Here is a 25801-nt window from a genome sequence, read left to right on the forward strand (position 1 = left end):
AACCGTCCGACCGCCGACGACCCGAGGGGGTTGAGTGCACGCCACGGCTTCTAGTAGGTCGGATAGAGGGGTTACAGAAAAGTTAATCTGTCATGAGGATACCTAAAAAAGCTAGCTCTTTGTGGTGACAGTTGCAGGTGACATTTTTGTTTTTTTCAACTCTCACAGACCAGAATGCAGAAAAGCCAGAAGAGCCCAACCTTTTTCTCACCATGGCTGAGCTGAAGACATGTGATGGTATGTACTGTATGCATGTATGCATGTATGCATGTATGCATGAATGCATGTATGCATGCATGCTGTTGCGGCGTGTGCTAATGTCATCCGCAGCAGCAATTCACTGTTGTGAAATCGTGTTTCCAATCAGGCCTTTGCTTTAGCATTTCAGCACTGTTCTTTCAAATGTTTACAGTCTATGTTAAAGGTAGGGTATGTGATTTACTTTGGTTAAAATAAGTGTTAAATAGCTTTATATTCTGATAGTACTCATTGCTACAGAGTGTTTGCTCAGTAAAAGGAGTCTCCCATGTGTCTCCAGCTCTTTAATAAACAGAAAATGCATTTTCAGTGCTCTCTCCTGATTGGCTTAAATGTTGTTACCTACCTGAAAATGTACTATATTCTTTTTACCAAAGAGCTCGAGAGACCCCTGTGACTGAACAAACTCTCTGTAGCAATGATTACCATCAGAATATACTTTAACCTTTTTTGACAACAAAAAGAATTACCCAAAAATATCACTTACCCTACCTTTAAGACTTGTCCTCTATGCTACAGATGCCCCTTGCCCATTGGACGACTATGACCGTGTCACTGAGGTTGCACTGACTGCTTCAAATAAAGGTATAAAGATATTATTTATATACAGATAATAATTTTTGCTCCGTTGTGCGATGGTGTCAAACGCTGAGAACGGCAGAGAATAGCAGATCTACAAGCTTGTAGGTCGGCTCGGCGTACTCTCTTGATTCATTTCTCATGTTACATTTTCTTCGTTGTTTGCTTGGATGTAAATGTGTGTTTGTGTGCTAAATGCCTTCTAAACCAGTAGTTCTTTCAAGATTTTTCAAAACTGTTCAAAAATAGCAGATGTACATGTGATGTGTCACGCTGTGAGCTTGTATATCTGCTATTTTTGAATAGCCAACGTATACAATCTAAAATCACACAGATGCTTTCCCGGTCTTAATGGGTTAAACAATTTGACCTGCAGAGACAGAAGACGATGAAGTCATTTGCAGTGAATCAACACCCCTCCCCATAACTTCCCCAGAGGACCCAGGTATTACAGACAATCGGCCATCTTAGGTTTTCTCTCGACGATGACTTGCACATTTCTGTACATTTATCACAAGAGGCATATCACTGACCACATCCTCCTTTCTCTCTCTCTCTCTCTCTCTCTCTAGCTGTGACATCTGAGAGTCCTGATACGACAGATGGAAATGGAGGGATGGTTTCATTCAAGCAGTGAGGATATATTTAGATCACTTTAGTGTTGTTACTTGTCCTTCAACACTGACTACACAGTCATCATGCCCTGACAATTATCACATAGTTTAGATCAGCTCTCTGTTTCTCCCCCTTGTATACTGGAAATGACAAATTCATGACAAATGTCTGAATGCGGTTCACCAACACATTTCCTGTTGCAACAAAAAAAAAGGTCATGTTTATGCAAATGAGGGCATGCGTGTGAAGGTCAGTGAAGCCTGTATGCGTGTTTATTCAAGGGGAAAGGGAGCTTAGTTAGGTGCAGTGGTATGTGAGGATGAGTTAGGGCTCAGGACTTGTGAATAGGGGTTGCTCCTTGGCAGGGTGTGCTTTAGGGCAGTTGTTCCCAACCTTGTTTATCCCTGGAACCCCCCCCTTCTTACATCTGACACAAGCTGACACCTCCAGAATCACCTTTTTGATAAGCTCTGAAATGAACGTACATGTACAGTACAATACGGTGCTGAGTTCACTTGTAGATAATGCTTCAATTATTTTGCTAAACACCAGATGTCAGCAGATACCATATATTATACTGTACAGCATACATGGGAAACTGGCGGCCCGGGGGCCACATGCAGCCCTCACCTTCACTTAATGCGGCCCGCAGGTTAATATCGAAATACTGATATATTGATTTCATCTGTTCCAATTCCAAACATGCAATCATGACCTGCTTTAATTACTGTCTATATTATTAGTTTAATAACTTTTTTTGTATGTCCAATGTATTTGTATTTAAGTTCATAGAGTTAACTCTAGTATAACTAAATGCATTTGAAAATAAATAAAAATGTTATTTTTCAGGATTCCAATTCAAAAATACCAAAAAATAATTCAGGATTCCAATTCTAAAATAGCAAAAAAAATAGCAGCTCTACAAGCTCAAAACATTTTCAGCTTGTAGATCAGCTATTTTTGCTACTTTTGTGTGACATACTAGAATGGCGAAGTACTGCATTAATTTACAAAAAAAGTTAAAATATGGAGATAAGAGGAGATAAGAGATAAGAGCAACAATATGCATGTGGCCCTCTAGAGTGAGTGTGGAAATATAGTGGCCCTCTCCATCATCAAAGTTGCCCACCCCTGCTGTACAGTATGAACTGAAATATTCTTGTTTTATTTGTTTGCCACGTCACAAATATTCCAAACGTGTATGTTCCTGCTTTGTTTGATTAAAGTGACCATATTGATGCTGTGTGATAAGTTTATCCATGTCAGAGTAGCTATTGTATGCACAGTACAGTACAAACTAGTCTCAAGGACATTGGATATTGCTAAATAAAATATCAAACTACAAAAGACTAAATATTTAAGCGTGCTCATTCAGACTTGTAATGTTGATATGTGTATGATATTTAACTACAACACCGGAAGACTTTTTGTAGCATCTTTTCCTCTGAGAACACAAATGTTCCAGAAAGACCTTTTGATAAATAGATTTAGACTGACTTCCACACAGTGGCGCAGCGGAGTGGTAGCAAGCGATGCACCGCGGGGGGGCCCCACTGCACCATCTCCATTGGCATTTGCGAAAGGGCCCCCTCCTTGCGTCGGCGATTTTGCACTACACCACTGCTTCCACACTGCAAGGCATACACTAAAGTAATTCATGGCTGGGTTACATTAAATCACAATATCTTGTTTACGGCACAACAAACATCTCTTTTTATGACTTGATGAATTGAATACTTAGGACCACAATGGAAATCAGTGCTTGTTGTGTCTTTTAGCATTCTTGTATAATTGCACCACTGTACCTTTTGCAAACTGTTAATAAAGTATTCAATCAGTCAATACAAATCATTCATTGATATTCTATAGATGATAATGGCACAACTAAAAGTGTCTAAATGGACTATAGGAAGGCAGGGGGAGGAGGCTACTGTACATACTGCAGTAGTGGAAAAAGTAGTCTATTGTTTTACTTAAGTAAAAGTATCAATACTGCAGTGTAGAAATACTCTGTTACAAGTAAAAATCCGGAATTCAAAATTGACTTGAGTAAAAGTACAAAAGTATTGGTATCAAAATGTACTTGAATTACCAAAAGTAAAAGTAGTACAAAAATGTAGTGGAGTAAAAGTACAATATTTGTCTCTGAGATGTAGTGGAGTAAAAGTATAGAACATTGGAAATATTCCTGTAAAGTAAAAGTACCTCAAAACTGTACTTAAGTACAGTACTTGTACTTAGTTACTTTCCACCTCTGCTATACAGTGACAAAGGCAACAGGAAGGTGTAGGTGGAAGTAGCAATGTGGTTGCACGATGTGCGCAGTCACTCAGGCAAGAGCTCAGATGACAGTAAAGTGACAATTTAAGGACTTTTCAGACCTTTTTAATAAAAAACTAAAAGTGAAATGAATAAAAGACCATTACTGCATCAAACGCAATCAACAAACTATATCATAAAACCTGGTCAAACATTGGCCAAATTGTCAAATAATGTAAGAAAGAAGCAATAACTGTGAAAATAGCCGATCTACTCGCAACCGAGTCAAACTAAATGTAATGCCTATATTCCTACAATTCCAAGTGATTGTCAGGGTGGGGGGTCCCCAGTTCAAATATGATTCTGTTGGTGGGTCACGGCCTGAAAAGGTTGAGAACCACTGACCTACATGAATGAAAAACAACATCTTCAGGCAAAGAAAAAGAAAAAGAAAAACAAAAGCTCACAATAAAATTTGAATTGTGTACAGTTCTGAGTGTGCAGTAAATCATTGTGATTTACCTGATTTATCTCCAGCACCTAACCCACTGTCAATACAGTTTGGTTTAACGGATGAGCAGTTTTTTTTCTTCATCTTTTCTCTCACTTTTTGACGACAGTTCATCTACAAATGAAAGTCACATTTCCTGCACCTGCACATGGACCTTGTGAGGGTGTGTGTGTGTGTGTGTGTGTGTGTGTGTGACTATTTGTTTTTATATTTGGCAGCCTAGGACATACCCACAGACTGGTTGTTAGAGGGTTCCAACAACTTGGGATGCCCAAAAAGGAGGCAAAAAGGCTGGCAAAGTATTGTTCTATTTCTGCTATAATTGGCAGCCGCCACATATGGCGGAGACGCTGTTACTTATACCCATAGAGTACTGAGTGACATGCTTATTGTATCATGAAGACGTATTCCATGATTTTGTGATGTAATCTTACTGCACCTTTAATATTTGTGTCCTTGTATACTCTCCTTTGTGTGGACATAAATAAATGGTTAAAATGTGTGTGTGTGTGTGTGTGTGTGTGTGTGTGTGTGTGTGTGTGTGTGTGTGTGTGTGTGTGTGTGTGTGTGTGTGTGTGTGCGTGCGTGCGCGCGCGCGCGCGCGCGCGTGCGTGCGTGCGTGCGTGCGTGCGTGCGTGCGTGCGTGCGTGCGTGCGTGCGTGCGTGCGTGCGTGCGTGCGTGCGTGCGTGCGTGCGTGCGTGCGTGCGTGCGTGCGTGCACGAGCACGAGCGCGAGAGAGAGAGAGAGAGACCTATAGTAGAGAACACTATAGTTATTCAAGAATCAAGATTTATTTGTCACTGCTGATACAGGTACAAGCAGAAAAAAGACATGTGCGGTTTAAGATACAAAAAGCCCCATGATGAATCACTATTGCAGCAATAGCTAAATCACCATAGTGACTCATCAACATACAGTTGTAATATAGCAACATCACCATAGCAACAATAACAATACAGGCCAACACTAGAGTTTAAAAGTATTATAAGTAAGCCAGTAACTATAGCTGAAATGTAAACATTCATTCTTAGTATATATAACTGAACAAAATATAATATATATTTTTCAAAATTACCCAAAGTCTTACTGCTCTTGAACATATATCATATTTGGTTCATATGCAATAATATTTGTTTAGTTGTTTGTGAACCAAGCATACGGTATGTGCCCTAAACCTTAGCCCCAAACCTAACCATAAACCTAACACCAACTCCAACCTCAACCATAACCCTAAAGTGATAGAACATACTGTAGGGCTGAGGGGACATTACCAAAGCAGTCAAAAGGCAATGCTGTAAATCTTTGTTGACAGATTCTTTTTTATTTCATTTCCTTGGTAGTTCATTTTGAGAAATAATCAGAATTGTACATGTATGGACATTATTTTGCATGCATGTTAAACTTCTGTGGTTAACCAACACATTTCCTTTAGCAACAAACAAAAAAGTTGCATATGCAAGTGAAACAGGAAAGCTGCTACACAGGAAAGCAGCTAGCCTACGTAAGTCAAAAAATGAACTAAGCACACAACCCTACTTGCATCGCCTTACTGATACTAACTTACCACAGCCCTGCGGCTGTGCATGCATCACCATCTTTCTTTGCACATGGCATGCTCACCTCAATGAAACATGTGGTTTACCAAGGCCTTCAGCATCATATGTAAGTTTTTTGTTTTTTAGGAAGTTGCATTTTGTAACAGTTTTGTCACCAAAAAATTATTTGGCAGCCAAATAATATTTATAAAAAAAATATTTCTGTTATTGTGTAATTATTGCATAATTTCCACAAGCTTTCGCTGACATTTAAATAAAATGTTATGCCATGCTAACATTTGAACAGTGATTTCAGGTATTAGTGACCTATCATGCTCATCTCTTTAGTCATAAAAAGGAACTTGCACTTCTCTCATGTATTAAATATAATTGTCTAAACTGTACACCAACTCTGAATTCTGCTCCCTCTTTTTTCAATAGTGTTTGCTGCTCTTTGTACAGCCCAGGATGCAAATGAAAATGGTATGGCCTGATTCTATTACACTGTGTTTTAAATAATCGTCTAGATGATTTGTGTTGCAGATTGTAATGTTTTTTTCAACAGCAATCATTGATGTAACGGGACACAAAATAAAAACAGACACAGGCACCCGAGACAAAAAAAAGACACATTAAAAACAATAATAATGTTAAAATGTGCCAAAGGACATTATGTAACTGTGCTAAAGGATAGACTGTTATAATCTGTTCAAATGGTTGTTGCTGATAAAACACACATGACAATAAAGAGTCAAACAATAGACAAACATTTTGTACAGTTATATACAGTAGATACCAAAGGTATAATGAACAGCTTGATCTAACGTCACAAAACCATTTTTGCTGAGGGAGGTGAAGGAGTGAGGGCAAGGGAAAGAGGGATCAAACTAAATTATAATCAAGCACCGTTTAAGTAAATGTAATAATTGTATTGAGCACAATACTATCAGGAAGCCAGACAGTTGTATTGAAGGTTAAAATTGTTGTAGTATAAGCACAGGCATTAATGTCAGAGCTGTTAGGGCTGAGTGTTCATGAAGTCAGTATAGCCAACACAGAATACGTGATTATGGGACCATCTCTATGAAGGATGATGGTGTTACACACTGGTACACAGTGGTGTAAAAAGTATTAATTTTTTTACTTAAGTAAAAGTATCAATACCACAATGTTGAAATACTCGGTTACAAGTAAAAGTCTGCTATTCAAATTTTACTTGAGTAAAAGTACCAAAAAAAAAAAAATCAAAATGTACCAAAAGTAGAAAGTACTCATTATGCAGAATGTCCCATTTCACAAGTTTTCAAATGTATACAAATCTTTTGAAAATAGCAGATCTACAAGCTCACAATGCGTCACAATGCAACGCATTGTGAGCTTGTAGATCGGCAATTTTCAAATGGCCGAAATGTTTATAGGGCTGAATGGATAATGTATGTTTTGTAATAATTATCAAAATCTACAAAGTAACTAGTAACTCAAGTTTTCAAATAATTGTAGTGGAGTAAAAGCACAATATTTGCCTCTAAGATGTAGTGGAGAAGAAGTAAAAATACCAAAAATTGGAAATACTCCAGTAAAGTAAAAATACCTCAAAATTGTATTCAAGTACAGTACTTGAGTAAATGTACTTAGTTACTTTACACTACTGCATACTGCTGTTTATGTTCATGTTACCATACAGATGCTATAGGTTCATCATTGTTTACCTGGTTCTCATTGTTTCAATGTACAGATTATTATTTTGATAGTTGTTTACTTTAGACTGATGCTAGGTTCCTGGCTCACCTGCAATCCTATTTTACTGAGGCACTTCACTGTCTCTCTGCACCAGTATTCATTTCGTCGACTAAAACTATGACGAAAAATTTTCGTCAACTACATTTTTTCACTCATGAAAACTATATAAAAACTAAGCAATGACAACTAAAACTATGACTATATTGACAATTTAGTCAACAAATACAACATTTTAAACTAGACTAAAATGTTAGGGATAGACTAGTGGAGAAGAGATCGAGTAGAACTAAGACAAGTCATTTTATGCTTGGTTGCGTGCGGGTGTTGCTGTCAAAATGAACACTGCTCTGCACTTGATGTGATTACCTCACATATTGTTAAGTCGCTCTGGATAAGATCTACTAAACGCCAAAATGTAAATTGTACTTGAAATATATGTGACATCACTGACATTTACTGCTGTTTGCTGCAAAAGTATTCTGCATGAACAGAAATAGCGCTACGGCTAGTTCAAGTCCAACCACATTTTTAGGAACTAAAAAACTAAAAAAATGAAGTGAGCTTGCTTCTCTTTTTTATGTTTTCTAGTTCTATAACATACAGTTTAATCAACCAAACAAAAACAAAACAGCAGACGTATCCTTGGTTTTATTTTAATGTACAGCAGCTGCAGCAGAAAAGACTGCAATTTAAAAACGCATGGAATTTGATTCTCTTACAAGAGTCTGAAACCATTGTTCAGCCTGACATATAATTTGTTACATGACCCTTTTCATAAGGGACATTTTTAAATTATTTAAAAAAGTGTCAAGCGAAAATGCGTCATTTTGAGTGTGACCTACGTAAATCATATTCAAACTGGCTACTGGGAGAGATTAAGCTAAAACAATGCAGTTCGTTGTATTATCATGTTCTTCAGCTGCATTTGTGTCTTTATGACTTCTATGTTGGATTGACCTTGAAAGCTATACTTTGATTTATTCCATTACATATAAATTATAATCTGTCATCTATGTTAACTATATCAGTTTAAATTATTTTAAATAGAAGTGTTTTTAGTTTTTATCAGCTTTACATTCAGCCCTGGTTCCAACAACATGCGTTCTTCTTTACATACTTTTTATGCATTTAATGCACGAACATAGAAGTACACTACAACTGTTATTGCTGTTGGTGGTTGTGTTTGTTGTGATCTAACCCTTGTCCCCTCTGTATCCCATTCGCCAGCTACCACGCTCAATGACCTTCCCAATGTCACAATGTCCAGTGTAACTCCAGTTTTGTCTGTGGATCCACCTGTTGCCCACATCTATCGGGGGGAGAGGGTTATTCTGCGCTGTGATGCTACAGGCAGTGCTCCAGACTGGACGTATCAGTGGTTCCATGATAACCAAGGAACACCTCTTACATCTGCTAAACCAACTTCTACAGAATATACCATTAACTCTGCTGCCCCTGCTGACAATGGAACATACCGGTGCCGAATCAAACGAGGAGAGGAACTCTCAGCATTTAGCAGTGACATTTCATTCTCTGTTATTGGTGAGACTTCATGATGACTGTCAATCAGTGTTTTTCAAAATTCATAGTCTTCTTTGTTAGAGTAGAACAGGGGTTTTCAACTGGTGGTCCATGGACCACTGGTGGTCCGTGAAGGTATTGCATGTGGTCCCTGGGCATGCATTTAGTAATGTAGTTTATTTTTTTCACTATTTGAGTGCACTAAATAACCTGGATGATGATGTGTCAATGTTGTCATTTACTGGGAAGTTGGAGGACTCCCTTTTTCCACAGAAAAAGAGAGTTTGAATCTCAAGAAGGGAGTACCTGATTGAGTCATCATTATTAGGAAATGAGCCCATATAATCCCATGTGTGTGCTCGCTCATACATAAGTTGCAATCAGTATATCAGAATTTGGATAGAACTGAATATGGGTAACCGTGAGATAGGAATAGTTCAGTGGTTCTCAACCTTTTTTGATGCCTTACTTTGTAACACATTACCCCAACACTGGTCGAGGGGTGCGGCCCCTCAGGACATGAGGAAGCTGCGGGTGTGAATAGAGTTTGTACGACCGACACCGCAATGTGTGCGCAAAGTTTCACGCCGATTGGTCCAGCGGTAACAGAGAGACAGACAGAGGGACGGACAGGGGAGTAAACATAATCCCCCACCCCCGGCTGTTTCCCGGTCTGGTGGTGATATCAATCATGATAACAATAACGAATATGTAAAATGTTGATCTTTGTAATTATTGTTCATCTAATCTAATTTGTTTAAATTGCAGACCCACCAACACCAACTCTGGAGGTACAGACCCAGTGGTTGGATGTGTTCCCTACTGAGAGAATGGAGATGAGATGTGGAGTTCAGGGGAGTTCTGACTGGACTTTTACCTGGTACAGAGGTGAAGAGAAGCTCATTGCAGACTCAGCTGTGTCCCTGGATGCAGAGGGAAAGTCACTCACCATCCTCGCAGTCAGACAAACACATAAAGGCCTCTACACCTGTAAAAGTCATCATAAAACCAGGAAAATCCATCTGAAAAGAAAAACCAGGAAAATCAGCTCTGGACCCAGCAACTCTGCTAATATCATAGTTCATTGTGAGTTTAAAACAGATCTATTAAAATTAATTTATCACAGCAAGATCATAAATAATGATTAATTGGTGCTTATTTTAACTGTCTATTTTCAATTATCTGAACTGATATGAGACAGTATACTATAATATCCATGCAGCAAAAGTATGAATTATTTCTGGTGACTATTATATTGCACAAGCAGTAATGATACTTGAACATTGAACATTTGTTCAACATTTATTTTCCATTTCAATTTTAGCTAAAAAGCCGAAACCCTTGATGATTCAAGATCCAAGTGTTGACGACATGTATGCTGGAAAGCCAGTGTTCTTTGGTTGTAAAGTTGACAAATCCACTGGCTGGGAGTATCTATGGTTCAAAGATGGAACACTATCATCAGTGAATGGCAATAGTTATAACATCAGCTCAGCTACTTCATCAGACAGTGGTTCTTATAAGTGCATGGCCAAAAGAGGCACAACATTCAATACAGACTACAGCGAGGCTCGGACTCTACAAATATCTGGTGAGAAATGTTTCTAATATGTTATTTCTATCTTTGAATACTTCTGTGTATCAAATACACTGACACAATAATCTGGAGCATAGCATTACCTCTCACAATTTATAATGTTATGGTTAATTGAAACAGCAAACTGTAACTATGAATACAGAAAACTATCTATTTTCTTTTTAGATATTCCTGTTCCAGCCCTGACGCCAATGACTCCATGGTCAGATGTGTTTCCCTCTGAGAAAGTGGAGATAAGCTGTGGAGTTCAGGGGAGTTCTGACTGGACCTTCACCTGGTACAGAGATGGACAGAAGCTCAATGAAGACTCGACTGTGTCCCTCGGTCCTGAAGGTTCAACCGTTACTGTCTCCCCTCCATCACAAATGTATACTGGAAATTACACCTGTAGAGGTCAACACAAGACCAAGCCAATTACTACTGGAGATAGTAACGTATTTGGCCTAACAGTCTATGGTAAGTTGCTTTACATGTTGCTATACAGTACCACTCTATCATCTATCATACAGTATGCATCCCTGTTGTACAGTTGGTGATGATATTTGACTCTAGACTAACCAAAAATGCCTGTTCTTCTCCTTTTTTGATTAGCAAACAAGCCCCAGCCCAGACTGAAACAAACTCCAAATTTGACAGAAATATACATTGGAGAGCCTGTTTCATTCAGCTGTATGGTTGATAAGTCCTCTGGGTGGGAATACATCTGGTACAAAGAAGGAACCGAGGTTCATACATCCAGCAGAAATACATATAATATAACATCCCCAACGCCATCTGACAGTGGACAATACTGGTGTCGAGCCAAACGAGGAAAAGGCCAGTTCATCACAGATCAGAGTGAAAAGAAAAATCTGCAATTATCTGGTAAGCACTTAATTCTTAATAACTCACCCAGCCCAAGACACATCAAATTTAATGTCAAACTCTTTAAGATTTTATGTGAATATTTAATGCAAACTTTCAGATCCTCCTAAGCCATCTCTGGAGGTACAGACCCAGTGGTTGGATATGTTCCTCACTGAGAGAATAGAGATGAGCTGTGGAGTTCAGGGGAGTTCTGACTGGACTTTTACCTGGTACAGAGATGGACAGAAACTCAGTGAAGACTCAGCTGTGTCCCTGGATGCAGAGGGAATGTCACTCACCATCCTCTCAGCCACACAATCACATCAAGGACTCTACAACTGTAAAAGTCACCATAAAACCAGGAACATCATCTCTGGACCCAGCAAGTCTGCTGATATCACAGTTCATCGTGAGTTTCTAATAATTATATCAGTTTTTCTCAGCAAGATTGAGAAACATTTCTTTAATTTGTGCATTTTTTAATTGGCTTTGTTCTATTATATGATCTGATATGATATGAGACAGTGCACTTGATGTTATATCAGTGCAGCAGAAGTAGTTATTTCTTACCTCTGACTTTGGTTCTAATCCTAACATATCAAGAGGGAAGATAACAGTCACACTTTATCTTGCCACTGACGAAGTATGCTTTTGCAGTTTGCTGTAAGAGATCATACATTTTGAATTAATAATGAAGTATTAGGTTAGGCCATACTACGGTACATAACAAAAATGCACTACGTAAACAACAGTTTGTTTATTAGTGGTTTTACCCACAATTTTAAATGTAATGAGCTTTAGTGGTAATGAGACTGTACTTTATGATTTAGAAAACAGGCCCAAATCAACATTAAGCAAGGATCCTGGCTTTGATCGGATGTATGTTGGAGAGTCAGTGACCTTCAGCTGTGAAGTTGATGTGTCCTCTGGCTGGGAGTATCTGTGGTTCAAAGACGGAAAACAACTCAACACTTCTGACTCCAGTAAATCCAATTACAACATCGGCTCTCCTGCTCCCTCTGATGGTGGAATGTATACATGCAAGGGGAAAAGAGGCAAACATGAATTCTTGACAGAGGAGAGCAGGACAATTTCTCTTAATATAATTGGTAAGAATCTTTTTTTAATCTTAAAAATGCTTATAAAATATCTGTTTTAAAAACTATGTTATACTGTAGATGGAATAAGGATATGCCGTTTCCACTTATTGTTTCATACCAATTTGTTACCAAGTTCTAATATGGAAAGGATGGGAATTCAATCGTAGGACTTACGTATACAGTAATTCCATGTTGTTGTCTATGCAGAAGTACCTGTTCCCGCTCTAGAGCTGCAAACTCCATGGCTCGATGTGTTCCCCGCTGAGAGAGTGGAAATGAGCTGCGGAGTTCAGAGAAGCTCTGATTGGACCTATACCTGGTACAGAGATGGACATGAACTCAGTGGTGATCATATTAGTGTGTCCCCTGGAGCAGAGGGATCATCTCTCATCATTTCATCTGCTAAACAAGAAGATGCTGGAACGTACACCTGTAGAGGACAACACAGAACCCGGCCTGTCAAAACTCAATCCAACAACACACTCATTCTCGTTGTCTATGGTGAGCACAGTTTAGCAGTTGTTTTGTCCACTCGTTAATTTCTGATTACTATTACACATCACAAGCGGTAACAATACTTGTTTCTGATACCACAGAATAATCATTTCCTTTTCAAATTTAGCTAACAAGCCAAAACCCTTGATGACTCAATATCCAAGTGTTGAGAAGATGTACATTGGAGAGCCAGTGTTCTTTGGTTGTAAAGTTGATGTTTCCACTGGCTGGGAGTATCTATGGTACAAAGATGGAACACCTCTATCAAACAGCAGCAATAGTTATAACATCAGCTCAGCTACTTCATCAGACAGTGGTACTTATAAGTGCATGGCCAAAAGAGGCACAACAACATTCAATACAGACTACTGCGAGGCTCAGACTCTACAGATATCTGGTGAGCCAAGGAAAAAGTACCAATCTGTCATTTCTATTTTGAAAGCTTTTGTCTATCATATACATTGACACAATAATCTACTGTAATGGCATTGCCTCTCATAATTTATGTTAAAATATTGTTGAAATGAGACAGCATACGATAATTAATTATGGTTACAGATCAATAAAAATATCTATTTATTTCCAGATATTCCTGTTCCAGCCCTGAAGCTAATGACTCCATGGTCAGATGTGTTTCCCTCTGAGAAAGTGGAGATGAGCTGTGGAGTTCAGGGGAGTTCTGACTGGACCTTCACCTGGTACAGAGATGGACAGAAGCTCAATGAAAACACCACTGTGTCCCTCGGTCCTGAAGGTTCAACTGTCACTGTCTCCCCTCCATCACAGACATATACTGGAAATTACTTCTGTAGAGGTCATCACAAGACCAAAGCAGTTACCACTGTAGATAGTAACTTATTTGGCCTAACGGTCTATGGTAAGATACTTCACGTGCACTGTAACCATACCATAAAAAAGATCACATTATCATTGTAATCCCTGTTGTAGGTGATGGCATTTGTATGAATCTATTCTAGACTAACATAAAATTCCTGTTCTTCTCCATTTTTGATTAGCAAACAAGCCCCAGCCCAGAGTGACACAAACTCCAGGTTTGAAAGAAATATACATTGGAGAGCCTGTTTCATTCAGCTGTATGGTTGAAAAGTCCTCTGGGTGGGAATACATGTGGTACAGAGATGGAACAGAGGTTCACACATCCAGCAATTATACTATAACCTCTCCAAAGCCATCTGACAGTGGACAATACCGGTGTGGGGCCAAACGAGGAAAGGGCCCGTTCTATACAGAGAAGAGTGAAATAAGAAGTCTGCAATTATCTGGTAAGCACTTCCTTTTTCATAACTCACCTTGCTCAGGAGACATCACATAATGTCAAACTCTTGAACATTTGAAGTGAATATCCATTTGCTACAAACTTCCAGATCCTCCTAAGCCATCTCTGGAGGTACAGACCCAGTGGTTGGATGTGTTCCCTACTGAGAGAATGGAGATGAGCTGTGGAGTTCAGGGGAGTTCTGACTGGACTTTTACCTGGTACAGAGATGGACAGAAACTCAGTGATGAGGGAATGTCACTCACAATCCTCTCAGCCACACAAACACATAAAGGACTCTACACCTGTAAAAGTCACCATAAAACCAGGAACATCAGCTCTGGACCCAGCAACTCTGCTGATATCACAGTTCATCGTGAGTTTTTAATAGTTATATTACACATTTGTCTTATTACACATCTCAGCAAGATTGACACATGCCATTAATTGGTTATTTTAATTGGCTATATTCTATCCGATCCATTCTAACTCTCAGAAGAATGAATTCCTTCCATTTCTGATTACTATTGTATATTGAACAAGCAGTAACAATACTTATTTGTGACACCACAGAATTAACATTTATTTTCCTTTTCAAATTTAGCTAACAAGCCAAAACCCTTGATGATCCAAGTTCCAAGTGCTGAGAAGATGTACCTTGGAGAGCCAGTGTCCTTTGGTTGTAAAGTTGATGTTTCCACTGGCTGGGAGTATCTATGGTACAAAAATGGAACACCACTATCAAACAGCAGCAATAGTTATAACATCAGCTCAGCTACTTCATCAGACAGTGGTACTTATAAGTGCAAGGCCAAAAGAGGCACAACAACATTCAATACAGACTACAGCAAGAATCAGACTCTACAGATATCTGGTGAGCCATACGTATAATCTGTAATTTCAATTTCTTAATGCTTTTATTTTGACACAACAATCTTATATAATTTTGCCTCTCAATATTTATAATGTTAACGTATTGTTTAAATGGCATAACTATGGACACAGTCACATTTATCTATTTCTTTTTAGCTATTCCTGTTCCAGCTCTGAAGCTAATGACTCCATGGTCAGATGTGTTTCCCATGGAGAGTGTGAAGTTGAGCTGTGGGGTTCCAGACAGCTCTGACTGGACCTATACATGGTACAGAAATAGATCACCGATGCAGTTGGACAAATCTTCATCCCTGGACTCAGATAGAGCTACTCTTTCCATCCACTCTGTCTCAGCCATACATGCTGGAGCATATGAGTGTATGGGACGACATAAGAGCAGATCTGTCAGCACTAGAAATAGTTCTGGACCTGTGCTCAAGATCTACGGTGAGATGTTTTATTGTTGCCCCACTTCAATGGATAATTTGACATTTTGCATTTTACAAAATGACGAAGGGGGAAACATTTAATTAAAGTCAAAGAGCTAGGTTGCCATTTTCGGAAAAATCTATAGAGGGGAACATGTTTAAAGTCTTCTCCAATGTGATGAAGCTTTTGAAGAGGAAACTTAAAAATAAATGTCAACGTATATGGATTAATGTCTAACATGCCCTTTATCTGGAGTGTGCAGTGTGATCTAAACATTAACATAATTTACATAACCTACCCTCAGATGAGATGCCCAAACCCAAAGCTGTACTGACGCAAGTTCCAGAGTTCCAAGTGATGCACACTGGAGATTCTGTGAACTTCAGCTGTGAAGTTACGGTCTCCTCTGGATGGGAGTATCAGTGGTACAAAGATAAAGATAAAACACCACTACCACTCACTTCTGGACACAGTCATTCCATCAGCTCTGCAGTTAAAGCAAACGCTGGGGAGTATCAATGCCAAGCAAAAAGAGGCAAGAAAAAAGAATTTCGCACTGAATTATCAGAGGCCCGTAACCTTGACATTCAAGGTAAGCATCAGTAACCTTCCTTCTTAAATGCGTCTGCAAGCATGCAGCTGTTCAACGAATTCACACCATTTTGCAACTGTGTCTGCAGTGCGTCCGTGGGCCGTCATGACCTTGTTAACTGGCTGGTCGGAAGTCTTCTCCACTGATAGCCTGTTGTTCAGATGTGAGGTGCCGGACAGCCAAGATGAGTGGAACTACACATGGTACGATCTACAGTATGTAGTTGTAGTATGTAGTAGCAGCATGATGTGTACCACACACTTCATGTCTTATATCGTCGTTGTCGGGCAGAAACCAACTATCTCAAATTTTCATCTGTTTTATTTTATTTTAATAAATCAGTGCAAAGTCACCATACCAACTTTAATGAGGCAGTATTGGTTTGTTTTAAACAGCAGAGATATATATGTACATGCAATTTAGTTTTAAAAACACTCCAAAACACCCAAAAATGCAGGTTCAGAGAAGGAAACGGTCTGGGTCCCTCTGACACACTCACAGTCACGCCCCAGGATGACCCTGATCAGAGCCAGTACACCTGCAAGGGTATCCGCTTTGGACGGCCCTCTTACTCCAACCCCAGTGATGCTTTCAAGACCAAGAACCTCCGTGAGTAAAACCTAATTCATCATACTTTGTCGTAGGGCTGTCGCTCACCAAAAAGAACTGATATGTTATATACTATGAATTTGACTGTCTGTTAAGACCAGAATCACATAAAGTACATTATATAACTTATTATGTTGATTTTCTCTCCCTTTCTTTTTGCGTGTCTCACTTCTCTTTATAGTTCTGAAGAGAAGGGTGCTCCTCTCCATCTCTGGTTGTCTCTTCTTTGGAATTCTCGCTGTGTTTATCGGATGCATCGCTCTGAGACTGACCCGCAAGCCAGGTTTTGCTTTATCCTCCTCATCTTTCAGTATATGTATTATGTTTTCCATGTAACTGTAAGGCAAACAATGTCTACAAGCTCTGAATCTGGGAGTTCGAGGTCAGGCAATTATCATTTACTAACCAACCTCCTACTCTTAACCAAACCATGAATACAATTATTAAATGCTGTACCTAAACGGCATCTTTAATCTAATAGCTAAACATAACCATTTCTGTGGAGACATTTATTTTCCTTCTTGTAATCCAGCCTAGGATGATTACTGTTATAAATTAACCCGCTTTTTGTCTGTGTAACTCTCACAGACAAGAATGAAGAAAAGTCAGGAGAGCCCAACCTTTTTCTCACCATGGCTGAGCTGAAGACACGTGATGGTATGTACTGTGTGTATGTATATTGTCTCTGTCGGGTGGAAACCTCATATGTCCAAAACTGTAACTTTTCAGGATTCAAATGAAAAAGTATCAAAAGTAGCAGATCTACAAGGTCAAAACGCTTCGTGCCGTGTTTCGAGCTTGCAGATCTGCTACTATTGATGCTTTTGTGTGACGCTGTAGTATGATCAAGTAGGGCGTTAATTTGCAAAAAAACACACAAAGTTTGGAGATAAGAGGTTTCTGCCCAACAGCATATATGTATACATATACATGCATAGTTACATATTGAAATACCGCCACGGGATCAATAAGGTCTATCTATCTCTCTCTCTAGATGCCCCTTGCCCATTGGATGACTATGACCGTGTCTCTGAGGTTGCATTGGCTGCTGCAAATAAAGGTATAAATGCATAACCTTTAAGATAATAGATGATAAATATGGTGAAATGAGTGACCCCGAAGGCCTCTTGGTTAATTTCTCATATTACATTTTGTTTGTTATTTGTTTTGGATGTGAATGTGTGTTTGTGTGCTATTTTTGAACAATTTGACCTGCAGAGACAGAAGACGATGAAGTCATTTGCAGTGAATCAACAACCCTCCCCATATCTTCCCCAGAGGACCAAGGTATTACAACCATATTTTTCTCTCTATGATGACTTGCACATTTCTATTGGCCTATATTTGTTTTTATCAGGAGAGGCATGATATCACTGATCCACAACTGTCTCTCTCTCTCTCTCTCTCTCTCTCTCTCTCTCTCTCTCTCTCTCTCTCTCTCTAGCTGTGCCATCTGAGAGTGTTGATACGCCAGAGGTAGAAAGACGGCTGATGTCATTCAAGCACTGAGGATATATTTGGATCACTTTAGTGTTTTGCATCAACACACGCACGCACGCAGGCACGCACGCCCGCACCGCACCGCACGCGCACACGCACGCACGCATGCACGCACGCACGCACGCACGCACGCACGCACGCACACACACACACACACACACACACACACACACACATACAAACAAACAAACAAACAAACAAACAAACAAACAAACACACACAATTGTGTATATTCCCAGAAACGTCAATACAGTTCATATATTATTGTCTCGCAACCACATCTATCAGGAGGGTCATAAGTAATAGCCTGGTCGTTGTATATCTCACGTTATATCTCACGTTCACTACCCGTTCTGCACGGGTAATCATTTGAAAAGTAGTATATATCTTGCTAATATATTCATACGTGTAATTTTAAGTCTTTCCCAAAGGGAACATTGGATTATTGACCATCTATAGTCTTGTTGTTGTAATTTGTCTTAATTAATTCTCCAAAGGTTTGAAAGGTTGTACAGATTCTGTGTTATGCAGTATTCACCCCAACACAATTATTTATGCCATTGGAATGCATATTTGTGTTTGATTTAATTACTGATTGTACAGGCCAAATCCATTTATGTACATTCAGTGTACACCCCGAAATGGCTCCAAATTCTTCATTTAGGCTAAAGTCATTAACACTTCAATTGATTGAAGTAAATGAATACATCTGCATACATGAATAATTTATGATATTCTTGCTGTATATAATGTATTTTCTTTTGTTCTGCCGTGGTGTATTTATTTCATTGTTTTTTTGACATTTTTTTTTTCATTCGAGTGCTTTATTATGTAAAATCTTACTGCAGTGCATGTAAAAAAAAAATCATATGATAAATCCTTTTTATAAGTAGTGAAACTACCATAGAGTAGTACAATTCTGAGTTCTCTTGTAGATGATGCTTCAGTTCTTTAACCAAACACCAGATGTCAGCAGATACCATTTATCCTTATGTTGTTTTGTTTACCTGTCACAACAGTCACATGACATAGTCCAAGCGTGTATGTTACTGCTTTGTTCAATTAAAGACACCATATTGATGCTGTGAGATGTTTATCCATGTCAGAGAAGCAGTATGCTTACAGTATGCACAGTATGCACCATGGAGCAGTGACTATCTGCCTGAAGTTTAAAATACAAAATACATTTCTGAGTGTTCTTTCATAATTGTGTTGTTGAATTGTGACATGCTATTTGACTGCAAAAGCTGAAGACACTATGTTTAGTGGTTCAGTCATTGGGATTATATTTTCCTCTGAGAGCACATGCAGATAAGACAGAAGCAGAACAGAATACCAGAATGTTTCAGACAATCCTAGATAAATAACTTTAGACTGACTTCCACAATGCATGCAGACCAGTAACACCTGGCTGGGCAATATTGACTAAATCAAATGTATATCACAATATCGAAATCAAGTCACAATATGTTTGACCTAATACAATATTGTGAAGGCAAAGGTCCCACGTTCGATTCCACTCCAGACACTTCCTGAGCGCTTCACACCAACAGCTGCTCACTGCTCCTATAGGATGGGTAAAATGCAGAGGACGAATTTCACATACAGTATGTGCAAATATACAGCGACAAAGAGCACTCGAAGGACTGGGCACCAAATTATTATTATTGTATTATTATTGATATTTTAAGTATGGCTGCTGGTGCTTTCAGAAGATAATTACACAAAAAAATTCTGAGAAACAAAAAAGCTTGATTCGAAAATAACTGTTTAATATGTTTTGGAGCGATTTTATTGGACAGCCCTACAAATATCTAAATATTGAATCAAGCCACTTAAAAACTGTCTGGGGTGCAAGTATTAGATGTTAAAATGACCCTAAAAGTGTTTTGAAGTGAAATACCATAACACTCTCTCCAGGTTTAAAAGAAATATACATCGGAGGGCCTGCTTCATTCAGCTGCATGGTTGAGTCCTCTGGGTGGGAATACATGTGGCACTGGTACAGAGATGGAACAGAGGTTCACACATCCAGCACTTACACTATAACATCTCCAAAGCCATCTGACAGTGGACCATACTTGTGTCGAGCCAAACGAGGAAAGGGCCCGTTCTATACAGAGAAGAGTGAAAAAGAAATTCTGCAATTATCTGGTAAGGACATCTTTTTTTTATTACTCACCCAGCCCAGGAGTCACCTTAAATGTCAAACTCTTTAAGATTTGTTATGAAAATCTACCGGTATTTGCTGCAAACTTCCAGATCCTCCTAAGCCATCTCTGGAGGTACAGACCAAGCGGTCGGATATGTTACCTACTGAGATAATAGAGATGAGCTGTGGAGTTCAGGGGAGTTCTGACTGGACTTTTACCTGGTACAGAGATGGACAGAAACTCAGTGAAGACTCAGCTGTGTCCTTGGATGCAGAGGGAATGTCACTCACCATCCTCTCAGCCATGCAAACACATAAAGGACTCTACACCTGTAAAAGTCACCATAAAACCAGGAAATTCAGCTCTGGACCCAGCAACTCTGCTGATATCACAGTTCATCGTGAGATTCTAACAATTATATTACATATTTTAATTGATCTCAGCAAGACAGAAAAATGCCATTAATGGTAGCTTATTTTAATCGACTATATTATATTATCAAATAAGGATGTGTGACAGTATGCTTACTGTAATATCAGTGTAGCATAAATAGTTCTTACTTCTTACAGTCACACATTATGTTGCTATTACACTGAATACAAAGTATGTTTCTGCAGTTTGCTGTCAAAGACCATACATTTTATATGAATGATGCAGTACATAACAAAGGCCGATTAGATAGCTACAATGAGTATCTTTAGTAGTGATTTTACTCATGTGATACACTTTAATACTAGAAAAAGTGCTCCTCGGAGCACAGGTCTCCGCCCGGTCAGGTACGTTATTGTGGCCTCCTGGTGGCGCTATAATAGGCCAATGTGAAAAGGGTGCCATTTATTCTTAGGTCGTTCACGGCAATCGCACACTGCATTCATGATTTGAGGCATTTTGTTCCAAAAATTTGTTTTGCTAAATTAGACCTGCTGGTGGCGCTATAACAGGCCAATTTGAAAAAGGGTGGCATTTCTTCCTTGGCCTAGTGGGAATGTGTTTGTGAAATTTCACGGAAATCGCAAGCTGCGTTCATGATTTGAGGCATTTTGTTCAAAACGGACCAATCCTGCAAGTTTGGAAGCCAATCTTAGGCAATGCGGATGGAATATGGGAAATCGGACAGATCCGCGTTGATCACATGACTATAGAGATACTGTGTACCGATTTGCATGATGTTTGGATAAAATCTGGAGGAGTAATGTAAAAAAAATGGGTTTTGCACAAATTGGCCTCCAGGTGGCGCTATAACAGGTCCATGTGAAAAGTTTGAGGCAGAGGTTCTGAATTGGCATCCAGGGAGTGTGTGTGCACAGTTTCGCAGCGACCGGGCCAACGGTGCCGGAGATTTGGTGGTAACGGACGGACAGGACACACACGGACGGACGGACGGACGGACGGACGGACGGAGGGTACAGTAAAACATACTCTCTCGCCATGCCTTCGGCCTGGCGGAGACAATAATGAGTTTAGTGGTAATGGGATGTTGTACTTTCTGATTTAGAAAACAAACCCAAGCCAATATTAAGCAAGGATCCTGGCTTTGATCAGATGTATGTAACTCAGTGAAGACTCAGATCCTCCTAAGCCATCATCTCTGGAGGTACAGACCCAGTGGTTGGATAATGTTCCTCACTGAGAGAATAGAGATGAGCTGTGGAGTTCTGACTGGACTTTTACCTGGTTCAGAGATGGACAGAAACTCAGTGCAGACTCATCTGTGTCCCTGGATGCAGAGGGAATGTCACTCACCATCCTCTCAGCCACACAATCACATGAAGGACTGTACAACTGTAAAAGTCACCATAAACTCAGGAAAATCATCTCTGGATCCAGCAAGTCTGCCGATATCACAGTTAATCGTGAGTTTCTAACAATTATATTATATATTTTGATTGATCTTAGCAAGATGGAAAAATTACATTAATGGTAGCTTATTTTAATTGACTATATTATATTATATTATATAATTTTATTATATCAAAATTTTATTATATCAAATTGGATATGTGACAGTATGCTTACTGTAATATCAGTGTAGCAGAAATAGTTCTTACTTCTTACAGTCACACATTATGTTGCTTTTATGTCGCACTTTTATGTAATGAGTTTAGTGTTAATGTGATGGGATGTTTTACTTTCTGATTTAGAAAACAGATCCAAGTGGCTTTCATCAGATGTATGGTGGAGAGTCAGTGACCTTCAGATGTGAAGTTGATGTGTCCTCTGGCTATGTGGTTCAAAGACGGAAAACAACTCATCACTTCTGACTCCAGTAAATCCAATTACAACATCAGCTCCCCTGCTCCCTCTCATGGTGGAATGTATATGTCACAGGGAAATTGGCATTCCAGGGAAATTGAAAAAGGAGCGCTCGTTTTTAGGCGCTGGTTTTTCGAGACAGGGTTTTCTACGCGAGGCGCTCCTCCTCACGAGGAGGAGGAGGAGGAGGAGGAGGCGCGAGGCGAGGCTTTGATGCGAGGCCGGCGAGAGGAGGAGGAGGAGGAGGCGCGAGGCGGAGCTTTGATCCGAGGCAGAGTAAAGGTGCAAGAGTAAAAGTTGGAAAAAATTTCCTGATTAAATTTGAACCGTGAACCTTCCGGTTACAAGCCCTGTACCTAAACCACCACAGTGGTTCTTACTTATTCTGTTCACTTGCGTGGTCTTCAGTGAAAGATTAGATAAAGGTAAAAGCGCCAGGTAAAAGTTGGAAAGATGTCCTTGCTGGTTTTCAGATGTACGTTTTAAAAGTTAAATATCTGAAAAACTACAAAACATTTCAAAGTAAAAAGTTCGAGCATCTGTGTCCACTGTAAGATGAATTATAAAAGGTGTGAATGGAGTTTCTAGGTGAAAGTGTTTCTTGAGGTGCCAAAACCTTTAAAGGAGTATATTTCTAAAACTATGAAACATTTCAAAGATTCATTTTCAGGCAAACATGTTCACAGTAAGATGAACATTTTAAAGTTTGAATGGGCTTTCAAGGTGTAGGACTAGTAGCCTGCCAAAGTTTGTACTTTTTTCCCTTTAAATGTCCATTTTCATTGACAATAGCCTGGTTCCAGACTGGACTTCTCTCCCTCCGAAGTTGTGAGGGACCACAGAGATTCCAGACTAATATCACAGCGTTTTTTAGATATTAGGGAATGTAGTGTAGTGTAGTGTAGTGTAGTCTGTAGTGTGTGTATTGAAATACACCATGTAGAGTAAACTTCATTTGAAGTTTACTCTACATGGTGTTGGATTTTCCATTTCAGATTTACTGGAAGATGTGTTATTGATGACAGTTTCCTGTCAACATGTCAGTAAGAAAACGTTGGCATCCTGTCAACATGTCAGTAAGAAAACGTTATATATAGAAAAACCACATCCTGATGAAGAGATTAAATTAAAGAGAAGAGCTGATGTGTCAACATATAGAAATTGAAGACGGGACATCTTGTTCAGTGAAGGTCCATTTCAGACAAGAGTGAATAATCTAGGAACAGATATGACTGTAATAGTGATGCTGTTGATTCTGTTCTGCTCAGGTAGGACTCTTTCTTTATGATACTTGTGGGTTGATGTTGCTGATCATCTTTAAATCACTCAATGTTTTTGAGAAAAAGAAAAAAAACGATATATTTGCTTAGACATTATGACCCCTAGAGGACTTTCAGGTCAGCCGGACTGGTCTATTAACTATTCCCAGAGATAAAACAAAACATGGTCAGGCATGGTTTAGTCATAAAGCTACACTTAGCTCGAACAACCTTTCTGAGGATCTAACACTATGAAATGTATTTAGGCCACACTTACAGTATGTTTTACACGATAGTACGCGATTATTATCGCAATTAATCGCATATTTATTTATTTTAGCCATTTGGCCAATTCGTAGTTTAGGATATGTCAGTGAGAATGTTCCTTATGTTTTGCTGTTATGTGTTGTGGATTTCCATGGTCACAGGCGTCATCGTCTTGCTGGCTTGTGGAGGACATTTTTGTCAAAATTCCATTTTTGCCACGGACATACAAAATGAGTGGGCAATAATATTACCAGAAACACATATTCCTCTAGCCCTGAATGACCATAACAGGTCTGTAACTCGTAAGGTTGCTTTATTTTAAAAATTTAAAAATATATTTTAGAGAACCTTTATAAGCATAAAGGTAGACACTACAGTACTCATATTACTAAGTCAATTTAGCAGATCATTATACCCAACTGCTGCAGCCTATTTGTATGATTATGCAGTGCTATTTGATGGTTTCTTTTGGCTTTTTAATTGATTTCCAATTATAAATAAACATAATTTTGCATATAGCGACCATATTTTTTTTTCACTCCCATGTTAATACCTTTAAGGTACTTTAGAACAGATAAAAAAACTGATTATATTATATTTGCGATTAATCACACGATTAACTGTGACAAAGCATGTGATTAATCGCGATAAAACATTTTAAATCGTTTGACAGCATAATGAGCATATATACTTTATATATTTATAAAATAAAGTATTATGAATGGTAAAAAATGTTAAAAGAGGAACAGCCTTTATTACTAGGCAAAAAGGCAAAAGCCAACATGTTTCGACCTAAGCGGGTGGTCCTCATCCTTTTAGCCCTGCTTTGTATCTGATGTTTTATCCTGTCTGATCCAGGAGCACCTTTTACTATTTAAACTTTTTTGACTATTACGTCTCCGGTGATTACCTGGTTGCCTCGATCTCTCTGCAAAAGTATTATAGTTGACTTAATACATCATAATAAAAAAGCTTTGTTTTATGATTATTGTTATATAAATATTAGCATTCATGAGTTTTTATTACTAAATATATAGTGCTGTAAGCCGATTATAAAGCATTAAGTATGTTTATAATGCAATTTAGACAGACATAGGCTTCATACGAGGGGTTAACCCATTTGACTGACATTATAATTCTTATAGTTGTATTACATTATAATCAGCTCATGATATTATAATCACTGTTATAATGCATTATAGTGTGCTCACTATAAGTGGTTATTGGGTTCTTTAATTAAAGGTGAAGGTGTTGGCAGACATCTGTGTTGTTCTTGCATACATTAATACTATTTTTTTCACCTTACATAAAGAACTCAATCACTGCTTATAGTGACTTATAGTCAAATTTGTATTGTTTTTTTAATGCTTTATAGAGAAAGTCATCCCTTTGGTAGCGTATAATAATTCTCATATTTTTAATGCATTTAAATAATTGTATAATGCATTATAATCACTGGTATAATGCATTATAATGTGATTATAAGGGCCAATCCCAACGTGTAACATTGTGAGCTTGTAGGTCTGCTATTTT

General features: G+C 38.7%; 1 protein-coding gene across 3 annotated transcripts in view; it reads left to right on the plus strand.

Annotated features, from left to right (window-relative positions):
• The window catches only part of LOC308097171 (hemicentin-1-like), a 28100-nt gene extending 8700 nt beyond the window's left edge, over positions 1-19400 (plus strand). The window contains exons 1-24 of one of the 3 annotated variants that reach the window (XM_080444814.1): positions 5796-5885; positions 6200-6241; positions 8726-9040; positions 9788-10105; positions 10344-10610; positions 10782-11072; positions 11208-11480; positions 11581-11871; positions 12293-12571; positions 12770-13063; positions 13185-13454; positions 13644-13934; positions 14074-14340; positions 14443-14709; positions 14938-15207; positions 15363-15653; positions 15940-16227; positions 16316-16430; positions 16685-16836; positions 17018-17119; positions 17425-17493; positions 17831-17896; positions 18055-18123; positions 18281-19400. In XM_080444814.1, the coding sequence (XP_080300940.1) occupies positions 5855-5885; positions 6200-6241; positions 8726-9040; positions 9788-10105; positions 10344-10610; positions 10782-11072; positions 11208-11480; positions 11581-11871; positions 12293-12571; positions 12770-13063; positions 13185-13454; positions 13644-13934; positions 14074-14340; positions 14443-14709; positions 14938-15207; positions 15363-15653; positions 15940-16227; positions 16316-16430; positions 16685-16836; positions 17018-17119; positions 17425-17493; positions 17831-17896; positions 18055-18123; positions 18281-18345 (4983 nt within the window). In that variant the 5' untranslated portion in view covers positions 5796-5854 and the 3' untranslated portion in view covers positions 18346-19400. Of the gene's footprint in view, positions 1-5795; positions 5886-6199; positions 6242-8725; positions 9041-9787; positions 10106-10343; positions 10611-10781; positions 11073-11207; positions 11481-11580; positions 11872-12292; positions 12572-12769; positions 13064-13184; positions 13455-13643; positions 13935-14073; positions 14341-14442; positions 14710-14937; positions 15208-15362; positions 15654-15939; positions 16228-16315; positions 16431-16684; positions 16837-17017; positions 17120-17424; positions 17494-17830; positions 17897-18054; positions 18124-18280 lie in introns of those variants that run through there. The other 2 variants (XM_080444815.1, XM_080444813.1) reach the window with 2 other exon arrangements.
• The last annotated feature ends 6401 nt before the right edge of the window (positions 19401-25801 follow it).

The sequence above is a fragment of the Gymnoscopelus braueri genome, assembly GCF_963280865.1.
Source record: "Gymnoscopelus braueri genome assembly, chromosome: 12".
In the NCBI taxonomy this organism is placed as follows: domain Eukaryota; kingdom Metazoa; phylum Chordata; class Actinopteri; order Myctophiformes; family Myctophidae; genus Gymnoscopelus; species Gymnoscopelus braueri.